General features: G+C 38.1%; 1 protein-coding gene across 6 annotated transcripts in view; it reads right to left on the bottom strand.

The window, feature by feature from the left end:
- Positions 1-20,601, bottom strand: part of ttll4 (tubulin tyrosine ligase-like family, member 4) — a 113,154-nt gene that overhangs the window by 6,715 nt on the left and 85,838 nt on the right. For 3 of the 6 annotated variants that reach the window (XM_063051353.1, XM_063051357.1, XM_063051355.1), the window contains exons 14-17: positions 18,521-18,640; positions 18,000-18,090; positions 15,450-15,660; positions 5,458-5,528 (exon numbers count right to left, since the gene is read on the bottom strand). In XM_063051353.1, coding sequence (XP_062907423.1) covers positions 5,458-5,528; positions 15,450-15,660; positions 18,000-18,090; positions 18,521-18,640 — 493 coding nt within the window. Of the gene's footprint in view, positions 1-4,650; positions 4,734-5,457; positions 5,529-15,449; positions 15,661-17,999; positions 18,091-18,520; positions 18,641-20,601 lie in introns of all 6 variants that reach the window. The other 3 variants (XR_010018382.1, XM_063051354.1, XM_063051358.1) reach the window with 3 other exon arrangements.

Here is a 20,601-nt window from a genome sequence, read left to right as displayed (position 1 = left end):
GAGTTGACATGGATAGACTTTTTCCATTGGGAGTGGGGAAGATTCAAACAAGAGGACATGAGTTGAGAGTTAAAGGGCAAAAGTTTAGGGGTAACATGAGGGGGAACTTCTTTACTCAGAGAGTGGTAGCTGTGTGGAACGAGCTTCCAGCCGAAGTGGTTGAAGCAGATTCAATGTTGTCATTTAAAGTTAAATTGGATAGATATATGGACAGGAAAGGAATGGAGGGTTATGGGCTGAGTGCAGGTCGGTGGGACTAGGTGAGAGTAAGAGTTTGGCACGGACTAGAAGGGCCGAGATGGCTTATTTATTTTCCTCTCAACACCATTCTTTTCCCTTCTCCGCCATAAACTTTGAAACCCTTTAATCAAGAACCTATCAACATCTACTTTAAATATACCCAATGACGGCGTCCACAGCCGTCTGTGGTAATGAATTCCACAGGTTCACCACCCTCTGGTTACAGAAATTCCTCTTCATCTCTGTCCTTGTATTCTGAGGCTGTGCCATCTGTCTAGACTCTCCCACTCCTCTGCATATCCTCTCTATTACAAATAAAAGCTAAAAGGGACATTTAAGAGACTCTCAGAGAGTAACACTGATGAAAGAAAAATAGAGGGCTATGTGGGAAGAAAGGGTTATATTGACCTTGAAGCAGGCTAAAAGATTGGCACAATATTGTGCGTCAAAAGGCCCGTACTGTGCTATGTAGATGGTGGTCCATAAATGGAATGAGCTGCCAGAGGAAGTGGCTAAAGGAGGTACAGTAACAACAAGCATATGGACAGGTACACGGATAGGAAAGATTTACAAGGCTGAATTATTTTCTCTATCAGTCTCATTCTCCTACATACCTTCTCTCTGTAACCTTTGACGCCCTTACCAATCAAAAACCTATCCACCTCTGTTTTAAATATACCCAATAAATTCCACAGATTCTAAGGACTCTCTCACCATAGGAAATATCCTCTCACACCACTCTACCTAGGCCTTTCAATATTTGATAGGTTTCACTGAGATCCCCTCTCATTCTTCTAAGTTCCAGTGCGTATATGCCCAGAACCATCAAATGGTCCTCATACATTAACCCTTTTATTCCCAGTATCATTGTCATAAACTCCTATGGATCTCAATCAGACGCACCAAATAATCTGCTGGAGCACGTTGACAACAGCTATGGGAGGAAAGAAACAATCAATGCTTCCAGGTCGAAGCCCTGCATCAGGACTAAGTGGAGAAGCAAGATGACCAAAATAGAGAGAAGGAGAGGGGCAAAAATTGCTCAAGCTCTGTCAGATTGCATGGAGATTGCGAAAGGGCAGCCCCTTTCAAGTCCAGCCACAAATTTTCAATTGGATTGAAGTCTAGACTGTGACTTAGCCACTCCAGGACATTAATGCTGTTGTTTTTAAGCCATTCCTGTGTAGCTTTGGCTTTATGCTTGGGGTCATTCTCTTGCTGGAAAACAATTCTTCTCCCAAGTTGCAGTTCTCACTGCATCAGGATTTCCCTGTACTTTGCTGCATTCATTTTACCCTCTACCTTCACAAGCCTTCCAGGGCCTGCTGCAGTGAAGCATGCCCACAGCATGATGCAGATATCACTATGCTTCACAGTAGGAATGGTGAGCTTTTAATGGTATTTGGCTTTTATGCACACACACTTATTGCAATTCAGGCTTTTTTTCCCTATATTTATCACATATTGCAATGTACTGCTGCCGCAAAGTTAACAAATTCCATGACTTTGGTGATATTAAACCCAATTCTGATGTTCTCTGTTCTATGACTAAAGCAATTGGGGACTTTTGGGTGACTTATCTTTGTGATAACTGCTCCACTGATTAAAACTGTTACTTCAAGATTGTTTAATATCATTTCCCGTACACAAGTGTAAAGAAGAATGAAATAATTTTTACTCCAGATCTGATGCAGCCCAAAAAAAATAAGATAAAGAAGACAACCATAAAAAAAAATAAATATAAACACCATAAGATAGCTTACAGTGCCTATAAAAGTATTCACCCCCCCCCCCCCGGAAGTTTTCATGTTTTATTGTTTTACAACATTGAATCACAGTGGATTTAATCTGGCCTCTTTTGACACTGATCAACAGAAAAAGACTTTTTCCTGTCAAAGTGAAAACAAATCTCTACAAAGTGATCTAAATTAATTACAAATATAAAACACAAAATAATCGACTGTATTAGTATTCACCCCCTTTAATATGACAAACCAAGTCTCACTGGTGTGTAGTCAATTGGTTTTAGAGGTCACATAATTAGTTAAATGGAGATCTCCATGTGTAGTCAAGGTGTTTCAATTTATTATAAAAATACACCTGTATCTAGAAGGTTCGAATGCTGGTGAGTCAGTATCCTGGCAAAAACTACACCACAAAGACAAAAGAACACTTCAAGCAACTTCGCAAAAAGGTTATTGCAAAGCACAAGTCAAAGCGATTGATACAAGAAAATTTCCAAGTCACTAAATATCTCTTGGAGTACAGTTAAGTCAATCATCAAGAAATGGAAAGAATAAAGCACAGCTGTAAATCTGCCTAGAGCAAGTCGTACTCAAAAACTGAGTGACCATTCAAGAAGGGGACTAGTGAGGGAGGCCACCAAGAGACCCTATGACAATTCTGTAGGAGTTATAAGCATCAGTGGCTGAGTTGGCAAAGACTGCACATACAACTATTACCAGGGTGCTTCACCAGTCACAGCTTTATAGGAGAATGGCAAAGAGAAAGCCAGTGTTGGGGAAAAAAAACTCACATGGAAGTCTCAGCTAGAGTTTGCCAGAAGACATGTAAGAAATCAGCTGGAAAAATGTTCTATGGTCTGATGAAACCAAAATTGAGCTTTTTGGCCATCAGACTAAATGCTATGTTTGGCATAAGCCAAATACCAAAAGTCATCAAAAACACACCAACCCTACTGTAAAGCATAGTGAGGTTACATCATGCTGTGGGGATGCTTCACAGCTGCAGGCCCTGGAAGGCTTGTGAATGGATGTAGCAAAATGCAGAGAAATCCTGATGCAGTGAGAACTGCAACTTGGGAGAAGATTTGTTTTCCAGCAAAACAATGACCCCAAGCATAAAGCCAAAGCTACAAAGAAATAGCTTAAAAACAACAAAGTTAATGTCCTGGAATGGCCAAATCACAGTCTAGACCTCAGTCCAATTGAGAATTTGCGGCTGGATTGAAAAGGGCTGTTCAGTCATGATCCCCATGCAATCTGACAGAGCTTGAGCAGTTTTGTAAAGAAGAATGGGGAAAAAAGTGTCCAGATGTGCAAAACTGATAGAGTCCTACCCACACAGACTTGAGGGTGTAATTGCTGCCAAAGGTGCATCTACTAAATACTGACTTGAAGGGGATGAGTAATTATGGAATCAATTATTTTGCGTTTAATAATTGTAATAAATTTAGACCAATCTGTTGACATATGGTTTTACTTTAACACAAAAGGGTATTTTCTGTTGATCAGTGTCAAAAAAGCAAAATTAAATCCACTGGATTTAATGCTGTAAAACAAGAAAACATGAAAACTTCTGGGGGTGGGGCAGTGATTGCTTTTTATAGGCCCTATTCATAGATAAGACTAATTATATGTCCATAAAGTGATGTTAGGCACAGAAGTGTCTGGACATAAAGTGACTCTGACCGAAGTGATAAGGTAGTGGTGGTGGAGGGGTGGGTTAGTGGGTGGTGTTGTTGATCAGCCTTAATGCTTGGGGAAAGTAAATGTGTTTGAGTTTGGTGGTCCTGGCATAGATGCTACATAGCCTCCTCCCTGATGGAAGTGGGATCAATAGTGCATAAGTAGAGTGGGTGGAATCCTTCATGTTACTGGCTCTTTTCTGTATATATGCACTCGAAGGCAGGTAGACTGGTGCCTGTGATGTGTTGGGGAGTTTTGACAACTCTTTGTAGAGCCTTCCGATCCACCGCAGTGCGGTTTCCATTGAGGATGATGGGGAGGGAGAAGCAGTTGTGCATCCTGACTGAGGTCCATTGGTTAGGAAGTCCAACACTCAGTTGCACAGTGGTGAATTTTGACTGAGGAGTAGGAGTTTGTTGACCAAGGTATGTTGGGCAATCACGTTAAATGCCAAACTGAAATCCAGTAATTCTGACATAAGTGTACTTGAAAGAATATTAAAGATTAGTGAGCGCACCTATTGTTGGATTAGAAAATTAGGTTTACTATTAGATCTGTGGATAATCATTTTATTTTGTAATCACGACCTAGTCTGTTACTTAATTAAGTAATCCTGTAGTCACCATTGTTATCAAAATGTAGTTTACTGGTAATCCCTTCAACTGAGAATGTAAAAGCTGTACCAAATTCATGCTCAGGTAGATCAGCTTTGACTGGTCACCTAGTGTTCACCAGTTTTTAATGAATCGTCCATTATTTCAAATACTCATTCCATGTGATCTTTCAGTCAAAAACTGATGAAATAACGATGATTATGTGTACATAAAAAGGCTTTCCTCGATGTTTTGGAAAAAGCCACTGTAATTACACTGTTTAAAAATGACAAGTTAAAGTAAAAGTAATTAAATTTAAAATAATTTTGGTTTAAGATGTTAGCTCCCATCATCCTTCCCAATTGAAATGTATCCTGTGATGTTCCTACCTCTCAGAGGAGGAGCTTGGCTTGCGCACTCCATTCTGGCTGACATCTACCTTCGGAGTCAAGTTATTTTTGGGTGCATGCCACTGGAGAAAGGGGGAGAAAAATCTCATTGCTTCACCCAAAGCAAATTAATGATCAATAATTGAAATTATGGTAAGCAGACTGCCTGATTGCCTGAGGTTTAGAGACGTTGACTGTTTATTTTGTACGGAGATCACGGAGAAAATTGAAAGCTCATGAAGATAGTGCAAGGACATTAGGTAGGAGAGGGAAGGTGAAGAGCAAGGACAATATTATGCTTTAGTTTGCAGGAAAACATATCATAGAAAAGTCAAACAATACTTAATACTGTCTAAACACAAGAGATTCTTCAGATGCTGGAAATCCAAAGTAACACACACGAAATGCTGGAGGAACTTAGGCAACATCTAAAGAAAGGAATAAAGTGCTGACATTGCAGACCAGTCCCAATGAGGGGGTTCAGTTTGAAACATCGACACTTTAATCCTTTGCATAGATGCTGTCAGATCTGCTGAGTTCCTCCAGCACTTTATGTGCATTACTTAATATCTTGCACTTCATTGGCTACTGTACTTTCTCTGTAACACTTTATTCGGCACTAATTCTTTTATCTTGTATGACCTCAATGCAGTGTTGTAATGAAATGATCTGTATGGATGGTATATAATAGTTTTCTACTGCACCTTGGTGTATATGACAATAACAAACAAGTTCAACAGTACATCTTTTAAAAATTCTTAATGTTAGATTCCAAGGACTGAAGAGTTACAATTCTTAGTTACTCACGGCATGTGCAGGATTAACAGATAATCCCAAGTGAACTCTTCTATAACTCAGTTCTTGCAGCATTTCTATTCCTGTGCATACAAGAGAAAATAATGATTTTCCTTTAAAACAAAATATCCTTTATCATCAAAAGAATGCATTCTATTTCCCTAGTTTGATGCAATGTGGCTTGTAGGAACTAACTTCATTTAAATAATCAACACACAAAGCAGATGGAGGAACTGAATGGGTCAGAAGGCATTTATGGTGGGAAATGGACAGTTGATGTTTCGGGCCAAGACTCTTCATCTGGACTGCTTGACCCCAAACGTCAAGTATTCACATCCCTCCATAGATGCTGCCCGATGAGCAGAGTTCCTCAAGCTCCTTTGTACATTGATCCATATTTCTATCATCTGGAGTCTTTTGTGACTCCTTTTATTTGAACAACAATAGGTTCAGATTCAAGCAATGACAACTCGAGGGTTTTTCAGCCTAAACCCAAAAAGTCTCCCAGCAGGAAGGTTGTTACTGCAGAGATACGGTAGGAAATCAAATCCAAACCCCATGTACACAATTCAGTTCTACGATGGTACTTATTAGCTTACATCCAGTTACAGACTCTGTGATGCAGTTATGGACTCTAGGTGAAGCACATAGTGTACATGACAATAATAAATATAAAAGTTGACTTGATAGAGATGTGCAAGATAATAAGACACATAGATAGAATGTACAGCCCAAGATTTGTTCCTAGTGTGGCAATGGCTAATATGAAAGGGAAAACTTTAGGTATTTGGAGTAAAGTACTGAGAGGAGGATGTCAGAGGTTTTTTTTTTAAAAAAAGCAGTGTGATGGGCGCATGGAACGTGACGTCAGTGTGCTGGTAGAGGCATATACATTAGGAACAATTAAGGGACTAATAGATAGGTACATGGATCTTAGAAAAATGGAGAGCTATGTGGGAGGATAGGGTTAGATCGATCTTAGTGCAAGTTAAAAGATGTGCCAATGTACTGTGTTGTACTGTTCTACGTATAACAATAAATACACTGACAAGTGCAAATGCAATAGAATGGTGCAAAGTATAGTACTGCAAACAGATGTAGTGTACTAAGAAATGGGCTATATAATAAAATACTTGGTTATAATATTGAAGACGTACAAATATCAAATAGAAGGAAATTAAGTCATTGTTTTCTTCTTCCCAATTCAGCAAGGAACAACTGAGAACAAGTTCCCAAGCCATGACTCTGGTACATCCCAATTAAAAGCAAAATAAATGTGCAGTGAGTCATCATATTTCTTCCCTCCCACCCAATGACAACTTCTGCACACTTCAGGTCATGTCATGTAATAATATTGCAAGCAAAATTGTGTATTAGTGCTGTATCCAAAACTTCAAATCAGATCTTTGACTTAAACTTTGTCACTTCTACACACAGTGCTTGGCAAACAGTTTGGAAATTAACTGCTGAGAAATTTGCAAGAGGACCACATTTCAAATGCAAAGCTGAGTTAGCAATTGGCAACACAGGCCGCAATGACAATTGCATATCTTGCAATACTAATCCAACTGTCAGCTCAAATCAAATGAAACAAGGCAAGATCTGTACATAGACATGTACACAGACTCGCTCTAGGGGGTGGAGGTGAGCTGCTTTCCTGAGCTCACCACAGGGGCTGGGGCAAAGTGCTGGCAGGATGCTGTTTTTTTTATTGTATTTAGAGATACAACACTGTAACAGGCCCTTCCAGCCCAGCAAGCCCACACCATCTAATTACTTGGAGCGATGGAGGATGAGAGGTGACCTGATAGAGGTATATAAGAATGATGACAAGTATTGGTCATGTGGATAGCCAGAGGCTTTTTCCCAGGGCTGAAATTGCTAACACGAGGGGGCATTGTTTTAAGGTGCTTGGAAGAAGGTACAAGGGGGATGTCAGAGGCAGGTTTTCAACTAGAGTGGTGGATGCGTGAAATGCACTGCCAGCAACAGTGGTAAAGGCGGATAGAGTAGGGTCTTTTTTTTAAAATATAATTTTTATTAAATTTTCAAAAAGAATACGTGAAAAGATAAAATCTACCCACCCCCCTCCCCTTAACCCTCCCCCCCCCATATATAGTCCTACCTAAAAAGAAAGAAAGAGAAAAAAAAAGAGCCGCCTGGGTATTGGAAGGTTTCCACATGCTCCATGGGATTCAAAATAAATTTGGTATAATTATTCGTTACTTTCCCCAAGTAACCAAAATCTTTATCGGAGCACTTAAATATGCCATCCTATCTTTTGTAAATAAGGGCGCCAAATATTCAAAAATGTTACATATTTATCTCTTAAACTATAAGTAATTTTTTCAAGTGGAATAGAACTAGCCATTTCATTATTCCAACGATCCATACTTAAACACGAATCAGATTTCCAAGTAACTGCTATAGTCTTCTTAGCTACTGCCAATGCAATTTTTATAAATTCTTTCAGATATTTATTCAATTTAAGTTTCGGTTTTATCCCTTCAATATCACCTAATAGAAATAATACAGGGTTATGTGGAAGTTGAATTCCAGTACTTTGTTCCAATAAGACTCTTAAATTTATCCAAAAGGGTTGAATTTTAAAACAAGACCAAGTAGAATGTAAAAAAGTACCAATTTCTTGATTACACCGAAAACATTTATCAGATAGATTTGAATTTAATCTATTTATTTTTTGTGGTGTAATATATAATTGGTGTAAAAAATTATATTGTACTAATCTAAGTCGAACATTTATTGTATTTGTCATACTGTCAAGACAAAGTCTTGACCAATTTGTTTCATCAATATTAATATTCAGATCTATTTCCCATTTTTGCTTTGACTTATGGGTTCCTTGTTTAATTGTCTGTTCTTGAATCAAATTATACATACAAGAAATAAATTTTTTAATTTTCCCTTTTTGAATTAAAATTTCAATTTCATTAGGCTTTGGCAAAAACATTGTTTGACCCAGCTTACCTATTAAGTAAGCCCTTAATTGAAAGTAACAAAAGAAAGTATTATTAGATATTTTATATTTATCCTTTAATTGTTCAAATGACATCAATATACCTCGCTCAAAACAATCTCCTATAAATTTAATCCCTTTTTGGTACCAATTATGTAAAAGTTGATTGTCCATTGTAAAAGGAATAAGTCTGTTTTGGAACAAAGGTCTCCTTGCTAATAGAGATTTCTGTGTTTCCTTATCAACATTCATCTTATTCCATAGATCAATCAAATGTGTTAATATAGGAGATTCTTTCTTTTCCCGTATCCATTTAGATTCCCATTTATATATAAAATCTTCAGGTTTATTTTCTCCTATCTTGTCTAGTTCTATTTTAATCCATGCTGGTTTTTGATCATCGAAAAAAGATGCAATAAATCTAAGTTGATTTGCTTTATAGTAGTTTTTAAAGTTTGGAAGTTGTAACCCTCCTAACCCAAATTTACATGTCAGTTTTTCCAATGATATTCTTGACATTTTACCTTTCCAAAGAAATTTTCTCACACATTTATTTAACTCTTGAAAAAATTTCTGTGGCAATTGTATTGGTAATGTTTGAAACAAATACTGTAATCTAGGAAATATATTCATTTTTACAACATTGACTCTACCTACTAATGTTTATTGGTAGTATCATCCATTTGTCAAGATCTTCTTGAATTTTTTTCAATAGTGGTAAATAATTAAATTTATATAAATTCTTTACATCATTATCAAGTCTTATACCTAAATACTTTATACCATATACCGGCCATCTAAATTGGGTTACTAATCGACATTGACCATAGTCTCATTTAGTAAGAGGTAAAATTTCACTTTTATCCCAGTTTATTTTGTAACCTGATACCTTCCCATATTCATCCAATCTAGAAGATAATTTATGTAACGAATGTTGTGGGTTTGTTAAATAGATCAAAACATCATCGGCAAAAAGATTAATTTTATATTCCTCTTGGTTAACTCTAAAACCCATAATATCTGGATCAATTCTAATTAGTTCTGCTAATGGCTCTATCGCCAATACAAATAAAGCAGGTGATAGTGGACAACCTTGTCTAGTTGACCTTTTTAACTGGAATGGTGTTGAAATTTGAGAGTTTGTCACTACTTTAGCTTTAGGGTTAGAATTTAAAGTTTTAATCCAATTTATAAAAGATGTTCCTAACCCATATTTTTCTAAATACTTTAAATAAAAAATCCCATTCTAATCTATCAAATGCTTTTTCTGCATCCAAAGCTACTACTATACTCTTCTCATCCCTTTTTTGTGCCAAATGAATTATACTGAGTAGCCGAGTTACATTATCTGCCAATTGTCTATTTTTAATAAATCCTGTTTGATCCATATGTATTAATTTTGGTAAATATTTAGATAATCTATTCGATAAAATTTTCGCTATTATTTTATAATCCGTATTCAATAAAGAAACAGGCCTGTATGATGTTGGTTTCATAGGATCTCTGTCCTTTTTTGGCAATACTATTACAATCGCTGTTGAAAAAGATTCTGGAAGTTTATGTATTTTTTCTGCTTGACGTATTAGTTCCATAAAAAGAGGAAATAATAAATCTTTAAATTTTTCATAAAATTCAGGTGGAAAACCATCTTCTCCTGGAGATTTATTACTTTGGAGTGATCCTAAAGCTTCTTCAACTTCTTTTAATGTAAAAGGCATATCTAATCCCCTCTGTTCTTCCAAATTCAATTTTGGAAGAGAAACTTGTGATAAAAACCTTTCTATCTCATTAACATCATTTTGGGATTCTGATTGATATAATTCAGAATAAAAATTTTTAAAGGTTTCATTTATTTCAAGAGGTTTATAAGATATTTTATTTGCCCTTATTCTAATTGCATTTATTGTTTTGGAAGCTTGTTCTGTTTTCAACTGCCAGGCAAGAATTTTATGTGCTCTCTCACCTAACTCATAATACCTTTGTTTAGTTCTTATAATTGCTTTTTCCGTTCTATATGTCTGAAGCGTATTATACTGTAACTTCTTATTGACAAGTTGTCTTCGTTTTTCTTCTGACATATCTTTGAGATTCTTTTTCTATTCTTGTAATCTCTTTTTCCAATTGATCTAGTTCTGCCATATATTCTTTCTTAATTTTAGACGTATAACTTATTATCTGGCCCCTAAGATATGCTTTCATCGCATCCCATAATATAAATTTATCCTCCACTGAATGAAAATTTGTATCCAAAAAAAATTGAATCTGCTTTTTCATAAAATCACAAAAATCTTGACGTTTTAATAATGTTGAATTAAATCTCCATCTATAAGCCACTTCTTCCTTATCAGCCATTATTATTGTCATTAATAAAGGAGAATGATCTGATAATATTCTTGCTTTATATTCCATATTTTTCACTGTGTTGAATATGCATTGATGATAGAAAAAAATCTATCCTTGAGTAAGTTTTATATCTATGGGAATAGAACGAATAGTCTCTTTCTTTAGGATTGATTCTTCTCCATATATCAATCAAATTTAAATCTTTCATCAATGATAAAGTTAAATTTACTACCTTCGATTTTATAACAGCCTTGGTTGATCTATCTAAGACTGGGTCTAAGCAAAAATTAAAGTCTCCTCCGATTAATATTTTTTCATGTGCATCCACCAAATTCAAAAAAGCTTCTTGTATGAATTTTGCATCATTTTCGTTTGGTGCATAAATATTCATAAAAGTCCATAGTTCGGAAAAAAGCTGACAATGTATAATCACATATCTCCCCGCAGAATCAGTTATTACATTTTGTATTCTGATTGGTAACGTTTTATTGATCAAAATTGCTACTCCCCTCGCTTTTGAATTAAATGAAGCCGCAACAACACTACCCACCCAATCTCTCTTTAGTTTCTGATGTTCTGTTTCTGTTAGGTGCGTTTCCTGTAAAAAAGCTAAATCTATCTTCATTTTTTTAATATATGTTAAGATTCTTTTTCTTTTCACTGGTCCATTAAGCCCATTAACATTAAAACTCAAAAAATTCAATAAATTAGTCATTATTCTTAACAAAGTTACTCCAATCTAAAATATTACTTATCTTCTCAACTCTCATAGTTCCTTGGGGAATCACTTTAAACTTCACCATGATGCTATGTGTTCACCCCCCAACCTTCCAGGCAAAAAGAAAAAAAGATAGAAAAAAAAAGAAAAAACAAAATACCCCCCCACTAATGTTGTGAATGAAAGGATACACAACACTACCCCCCTCCATTTTACGGGTCGCGGCAAAAGCCACGCTTGCACACATGATTAACGTAGCAATCGATCAGTGCTTCTTCCAGCTCCCCCGCAACAAAAAAAGTTATATATATATATAGACAAAATTAGTATTACTATTCCCAACTAATTTCCTCCAGTATTAACCTTTCTTACCCCCCTCATATAATAAATAATATATTTATACATTCATCCAGCTTCAAAAATCCAACAAGTCCATTCTTTAACCCAATCTTCATCTTCAATCTATCTCGCTCTCCTGAGTTTGTTCTTGTATCTGGTGAATATTCAGAGAATCTCGCACAAACTGCTCTGCTTTCTGGTAGTCATCAAAAAATCTTTTTTCTACACCAGGCAAAAAAATCTTCAAAGTTGCAGGATAACGCAGTATAAATTGATAACCATGATCCCATAGGGTTTTTTTCACTGGATTAAACTTCTTCCTTTTCTTCAAAAGTTCGTAACTTATATCAGGGTAGAAAAAAAAACTTTGTTCCCTTTAATTATCAATGGCCCTTTTCTATCTTTGGCAGCTCGAGCAGCTGCCTATAGAATCCTTTCCTTGTCTTGAAATCTTAAGAATTTTATTAAAATCGATCGTGGATATTGGTCATCTTTTGGTTTTGGTCTTAGAGCTCTATGTGCCCGCTCAATTTCAATTGGTCGAACCTCCTCTCCCATTTGCAAAACATCCGGGATCCATCTTTGAAAAAATTCTATTGGCTTTTCTCCCTCCATACCTTCTGTAAGACCAACAATTTTAATATTATTATGTCTACTGAAATTTTCCAACATGTCCACTTTCTCCAAGAGTCGGTTTCTTTCCGAGTTCCAGACAAGCAAATCATTTTCTGTTTTTTTCCACTCTATCATTCATAAGCCCCATTTCTCTTTCCATCTGCTGAAGCTTCTTTTCTATTTTGTCCTGTCTTTCCATAACTTTATTATAGCACCTCTTCGTATCTCTAAGCTCTTCTCTTACTTTTCTTAATTCAGCCGTTGATTGCAATATAGCCTCTCTTATGTCTCTATCATCTCCTTTACTTCCACTCGCTTCCAATTCTTCCACCTCTTCTTCATCTGTGTTCTCTGCAGAATCCAGTTCTGACTCTGAGTCATTTTCAATTGCAGTGGGTGTCGGTTCTTGTAGTTTGCGTTGTGTCGATTTGCGCATGCGCTCTTCTTTGCGCATGCGCATTTCCGGTGTCTTCTTTGGAGAAATCGTTGCCACCGTCATTGCTCCCTGTTCTACCAAAGGAGATCCAACCTGAGTCCGAGGCTCCATCGTTGCAGTAGGCCCTTTTTTCTTCCCGTCTCGCGGCTGCTTCGCAACAGCAGACTTCTTTTGTTGCAGTTTAGGAGGCATATCGTAAAGTAGTCTTACAAAGTTTATAAATAGTTTTCAGAAAATATTTACCAACTTTGTTTTATTTAAACGGTACTTTATTGATTTGTTGCGGGAGAGCTGGATTTACAGGTCTCAATCCCACGTCATCACGTGACGCCCCCTCGAGTAGGGTCTTTTAAAAGACTCTTAGATAGGTACATGGAGCTTAGAAAAATAGAGGACTATGCGGTAGGGAAATTCTAGGCAGTTTCTAGACTAGGTTACATGGTCGGCACAACATTGTGGGCCAAAGGGCATATATTGTGGGCTGTAGAATTCTATGTTCTATTACACCCATATGACCAATTAATCTACTATCCTGTACACCTTTGGAATGTGGGAAGAAACCAGAGCACTGGAGGAAACCCATGGGTTCAAGGGGAAAATTGAACAAACTCCTTACAGACAGCAGCAGGAATTGAACCTGGATCGTTGGCACTGGAATAGCATTTTGCTAAGCACAATGTGCCCCCTTAGGTCACAAACTCGAGGGGGAATATAACCCACTGATAATGAAGAAAGAAAATTTATTTCCAAAACAATCAGTCTCTGACTTAGAATGGATCTTGCAGGTGGCAGTGCTTCTTTGAGCCTACTCCCATTGACTTTCCAAGTAGTGGAGACTGGAGAATGCTGCTGAAGAGATTAGATTTTTGCATTAAATCAAATCTACAAAGATTGCGGGGTTGGGCAGCTGAAAAATGTAACCATGCTTCCAATGCCAACATAGCATGCCCACAACTCAAATAGCTGCATTACACTAACCACTAAGCTACAGTGTTACCCTGACAATTACAGGCATGAACATTGTTTCACTGAAGGGAGCCTACCCTACATTTTATTCCATAAGACCATAAGATATAGGAGCAGAATTAGGTCATTTGGCCCACTGAGTCTGCTCTGCCATTCAATCATGGCAGATCCATTTCCCCTCTCAGCCCCATCTCCTGCCTTCTCCCCATATCCCTTCATGCCCTGACCAATCAAGAATCTATCAACCTCTGCCTTAAATATATACAAACATATAAAGACTGCTGTCTGTAGCAACAAGTTCCACAGATTCACCACTCTCTGGCTAAAAAAAAATCCTCATCTCCATTCTAAAAGGACACCCCTCTGTTCTGAGGCATTGTCCTCTAGTCTTAGACTCTCCTTCCATAGGAAATGTCCTCTCCACATCCACTCTATCAAGGTCTTTCACCATTCAACAGGATTTAATGAGGTCATCCCTTATTCTTCTGAATTCAAATGATCTTCATGTGACAAGTCGTTCAAACCTGGAATCATTTTCGTGAACCTCTTTTGAAACCTCTCCAGTTTCAGCACATCCTTTCTGAGTTCAGGGGCCCAAAACTACTCACAATACTCCAAGTGAGGCCTCGCCAGTGCTTTATTAAGCCTCAATATTATATCCTTGCTTTTATATTCTAGTCCTCTTAAAATGAATGCTAACATCGCATTTACCTTCCTCACCCCATACTCAAGCTGCAAATTAAATTTTAGGGAATCCTGCACAAGGACTCCCAAGTCCCTATGTGCTTCACTATTTTCTCTCCATTTAGAAAATAGTCAACCCTTTCATTTCTTCTACCAAAGTGCATGACCATACACTTCCCAACACTGAATTCCACCTGCCATTTCTGTGCCCATTCTCCTAATCTGTCTAGGTCCTTCTGTAGCCTCTCTACTTCCTCAAAACAATCTACCTCTACATCTATCTTTGTATAGTCTGTAAACTTTGCAACAAAGCCATAAATTCCATCATCCAACACAGAAGCCTGTGGAGCACAGCTGTCATCGGCAGCCAACCAGAAGAGGCTTCCTTTATTCCCACTCTGCCTCCTGCCAACCAGCCACTGCATTATCCATGCTAGAATCTCTCCTTTATTACCATAAGGCTGCTTGTTAAGCAGCCTCATGTGTGGTAACTTGTCAAAGGCCTTCTAAAAATCCAAATACACATCAACCAATTCTCTTCTGTCTATCCCGCTTTATTTCTTCAAAGAATTCCAACAGATTTGCCAGGCAAGATTTTCCTTTGAGGAAACCGTGCTGATTACAGCCTAATTTTATCATGTGCCTCCAAGTATCCCGAAACTATATCCTTAACAATCAACTCCAATATCTTCCCAGCCACTGAGGTCAGACTAACTAACCTATAATTTCCTTTCTTCTGCTTCTCTCCCTTCTTGAAGAATGGAATGACATTTGCAATTTTCCAGTCTTGTGGAACCATTCCAGAATCTAGTGAATCTTGAAAGATCATTACTAATGCCTCCACAATCTCTTCTTCAGCCACCTCTTTCAGAACCCTTACTCTCTCTCTACTTCAGAGACAAAGACTTTATAACATTTTGCAGTACCTTCCTGCCTGTTCTGGCCATACTTTTGCTCCCACAAGTCAAGCAAGATGTTATAATACCGGGGCTGTTCAAAAAATCGGAGATAGCATGAGGAGAACAGGGAGGGGAAGATCCGTTCGAACTGTCCCCTACGATTGTACTCATCCTCTGACTCCATTAACATCCGAATATCTTCAGTGGTGAGGATGTCCAACAGAGTGGAATAGAAATCCTGAAAGGCAAGGAAATAAAATATAATTAAATATCACCGTCCTGCCTTTAAAAAAATGTGTTGCATCATTAATGTCTTGTTTTGAACAAGTTTTTTGTTCATTGTCTTCTTTTTATGTATAATTTTTACATTGTCTGAATGACATATAGAACATCAAATTATACATAAATAAGACAGTGATGCTACTGCAATTTTTTCCACGTTAGCTGGACTTGCTTTACAATGCACCTGCATTCCACCACACATGCATATGAGAATAGACTTGACCTGAGTATTTGTTATAAGGGGCTAATATTTAGATTGGGTAGCGAGGTGAAGATACGTCTCTACCAAAAGAGGTACAAGGCGTTCCTTCCCTCCTCTAGCCTGCAGGTCATGCTTGGGCAAGGTGTAGCAGCTACTTAGCCCCTGATCAGGGTCACATGAAGCCATGGGAGCAGGTGGTGGATGGTCGTACGAGCAGCTGGTGCATATCACAAGTCCTGGTTACATGACCACTGACACCAGGCAGACAACCTATGTTCTAACATGTCAATGCATGGCCTCTTGTGCCAAGATAAGGCCACTCACAGGGTGGAGAAGCAACAACTTGTATTCCGTCTGGGTACCCTCCAATCTGATGGCATGAACATTGATTTCTCCTTCCAGTGAACATATTCCCCACCACCCCCCATTCCTCACTCTGACTTTTTACTTCTTCTCACCTGCCTATTACTTACCCCTGGGTCCCTTCCTCCTTCCCTTTCTCTTCTGGTCCAGTCTTCTCCATCAGATTCTTTCTTCTCCAGCCCATGACCTTTCCTACCCACCTGGCTTCACCTATCACCTTCCAGCTAGCCTCCTTCCCCTCCCCCCACATTTTAATTCTGGCATCTTTCTCCTTCCTTCGCAATTCTAAAGAAGGGTCTCAGCCTGAAAAGTTGACTGTTTATTCTTTTCCATAGACGCGACTTGATCTGCTGAGTTATGTGTGTATTGCTTTGAATCTCTGAAAAATACTGATAAGACTGGGGTCATCCGTCTTGTAAAGACATTAACTAGAAGGCATGTCAAACCATTTTTGTAGAAGAATCTGACAAAAACAATCGTGGTCATGGAAAGACAATGATTGCCCATGACATACAACATGGCACATAACGAACGACGAATGTTTAGATAATAAACCCACTGTCAGACTTCACTCTAAGTGCAGTCTTAATAATTAAATCTATGCAAGATGATTGAACAGTTCTTAGATCAGTTGATTTAGATCACATGTTAGCTCAACATAATATATTAAAAACTGATTTGCAGTATTTCATGTCTGGCTAAAATTTGATTTGCCCACTCTTCCTTTTATTACAAAGTTGACTCGTGGCTTTGTCTATTTTAATCGGGACTGTGCCAACTTCATTCACGGTACAGCTACAACAACTCAGCATCCCTAAGCACAAGAGACTTTGCAGACGCTGGAAATTTTGAGCAACACAAAATGCTGGAGGAACTCAGCAGGCCAGGCAGCAACTACAGAGGGGAATAAATCCTTCATCAGGACTGGAAAGGAAAGGTGGGTGGGGAAGAGGCAGAAGTCAGAATAAGGCGGGGGAAGGAGTACAAACTGGCCTTCCATCTGCCCTCCTGACCTCCCTTATTTGGTTCCATACTTCACCTTCCTCTCCTTTTAGTGTCAATCAACTGCTGTCCTTTGTTGTCTCTACCCATCACTATTTCCACTTGTCACTCCTCCATCTGCCCATCACCTTCTCTCACCTGGATTCACCTGGCAGCTCTTGCCCCATCCCTTCCTGATGACTTCAGCTCCCCTCTATCTTTCAGTCAGAATGGAGAGTCTCAACCTAAAACACAAAGATTGTCCATTTCCCTCTACAGATGCTTCCTGACCCACAAAGTTCCTCCAGCAGTTAGTTTATTGATTCTATTATGCTTGTTTGCACAAACTCTACAATGTTACATCACGGCAAGAAACCCAAACTGACAAATGTAGATGGCTTCTCAGAATTAATTACTTGGTCTCAATTTTTTTTTTAACAAAATAAATTTCTTCACAATAAAAAATATCTACAAGAATGAACTGTACAATGCCTTTTCATTCTTTATATTGAACTTCAATGCTTTTAGTACTGTTCTATTACATTCCTACACTTCAATCAATAGCACTCTGCTGCAAATCATGTGGCCCCTTGGGGTCTTCTCCAACCTGGCCCTTTCCTCTCCAGTAGCAGAATAACCCTACACTATGGTCCTTCGCCACCAACGGTAGTACATTACTTCAGGGGCACCTGTTAAAATATTTTTATACTTCAGATAATGCACATTTAAGCAATGGAAAAACTACTTGCCTTGGATGGCGATTTCTGACTCAGGTAATATACCCGCTTCAGCTTCTCATCTGGTGAAAGTTCACTACTTTTTGGCCTGGTTGCTGATGTACTGTGGTTAAACAAAGATTGTTATTTTCTTTCAAAAAGAAAAACACGAAGGAAAGACAAATGCAAAACAAATAGAATATTTAATCATCGTGGCTCTCCCCAGCCCAATCCTTCGATTATGTTGCTGATTAGAGGGAAGTATAAAAGGGATGTCAGAGATAATTCTTGTGTTTAGACAGAGTGGTAGGTGAATGAAACACACTGCCAGGGCAGTGATAGAGACAGACACATTACAAATATTTTTAAGCTCTTACACAGGCACATGGATGAAAGGAAAATGGAGGGCTATGTTAGAGGGAAAAATTAGATTGATTTTGGAGTAGGTTAAAAGGTTAGCACAACATCATGGGCAGTGTTGTACTATTCTATGTTTTAAGATTTTGTCTAGTGTATACCCTCCCAACAAAACCTTGAGATGGCAAACACCTTACCTTTTTGTGAGATTTGGAGTGATATCTTCTTTTTGAGGGATAATGAATCCAGCTAGATTCAGAAGATCACTTATCATCTGCCCCTTGATGTTAATGTCCAATGGAGAATTTGAGTGCAGACTGAGCAAAGAGATTAAGAAAACTGGAATTTATAATGGTTCAAATCACAGCACAATATTTACCTACATAAATTGTTGCAAGGTAAATAAGTTTAGAAAAGCAAACACCTTTCTTGAAAACTATGGTAAGAGTCAGTTACTATTTAAAAAAAACAAGCCTTCATTAAGGAAATTGAGGTAGATACCGGAAATCTGAATAAATTGTTGGAAGCAGAGGCAGCTTTTGTACAGAAATAAATAGAACACTTCAGGCCAGTGAGTCTCCATCTCAACAGTTTTGGTTCAGCCTGCTCTGTTTATCATCTCCAACATTGATAGATTGGCATTTTTCTTAAATTATTGTTGAAGGAGTTAGCCAAGCACATGCTCATACCATTGATTCTGTCTGCTTGTGCTTAGTCACTCAAATCCTGCAACTCTAGCCTGGAAAAGCAAGCTAGACAGCAGATGGACTGCAATCTAGTGGATCATTGAAATATACACAGGACACTCGGCCCATAGCACTACGCCAATTACTGGCTTCCCAATGAACACATTCCCTATTTCAAAGGTACAGTAGCTTAGCGGTTAGTGCAATTACTAGCCACACCAGTGATCATCAATTGGGTTTCTATTCCTGCCACTGTCTAAAAGGAGTTTGTACATTCTCCAAATGGTTGTGTGGATTTCCTCCAGGTGCTCCAGTTTCCTCCTACTTTCTAGTGATGTACAGATTAAGGTGATGGTTAGTAAGCCATGAACATGCTACGTCGATGCCAGAAGCGTGAAACTAATGCGGGCTGCCTCCAGTACAATCGTTGGACTGGGTTGGTCATTGCTGCAAATGACGCATTTCACTGTATGTTTCAATGTACATGTGACAAATAAAACTATTTGTTGAAATGTTATCAACATTGTTAATTTTATTTTTCCACTTTGTTTAATTACATTTTGAATGTTCCCAGTGAACCTGTTTCTCTTTTCAGGCTGTGGGTTTGATCATGGCCCTAATGCTCTAATGGAAGCAATAATACAGCTAAATTATGAAAACACATGAATGCTATTGTACCAATATCATACCTTTTTTGAAGTTTGAATTTTTTAGCTCATCTCTGCAGCAGAATCATTTTTTTGTGGTGGATTTGACACAAACCCAACCAATCGTGAACTTAATTTTACAGAAAATAGCATCTTTTGTATTAAAGCAGCATGCAGCACAAAAACACACAAATTAATATCACTCTTGTTGTTATGCTTCATCTTGCATGTCATTAAAGAGAATTATTATTAGATAAGACCTCAATGGTGGAGCTGGTGGTTGATGATGACACATCACAATAGCAGTGAAGGTGAGGAAGGCTACAGCAGTGAAGGGTCCCCAGTTGTCTTGCACTCCATGCCACTGGACCTTGACACCAATCTGTCAAGGACTGTGTGGTGGCCACCCATGCATCAGCTTCCCCATGTTAAACAAAGTTATACAAAGGTATTCTCTGTTAAGGGAATCCACCCTAACATCTCAGAGCTATATGGATCCCACCTCTGCCTCCATAACTACCTGAAGACCCAGCAATAAACATCTCCTTTGGAGAACATCATACTCAACTTGAGTGACTGCACTACTACTAAATATTGTTGCACAAACAACAGCAACATTACCTTATAGGTTAGGTTTAGAAAAAGGTAATTCAATGAAAAGCAACCTGCATTCACAGTGGGCCATTTTATTTTTTTAACTTTGCAGTTGGAACTGCACAAACACCCGTGTACAAAATTTAAAAAAGACAAAATGGTGGACAATACAGGAAAACTGTGGTTAGAAAGGCTTGAGGATATAATACCAGCTTGTGGTGAACTATTGTTTTTCCAAGAGGAAAGAAATGTACTATGTTGGGGACATTAATTAACCAATTTGCTATACAATAGATTCCAGTTAATTGGGTCACATTAAGACTAGTACACTTTGGCCCATTACACAGCTGC

Source organism: Mobula hypostoma, chromosome 6 (genome assembly GCF_963921235.1).
Source record: "Mobula hypostoma chromosome 6, sMobHyp1.1, whole genome shotgun sequence".
Classification (NCBI taxonomy): Eukaryota; Metazoa; Chordata; class Chondrichthyes; order Myliobatiformes; family Myliobatidae; genus Mobula; species Mobula hypostoma.
The sequence above is the reverse complement of the archived record's forward strand: the minus strand, read 5'-3'. Positions and strand labels throughout refer to the sequence as shown.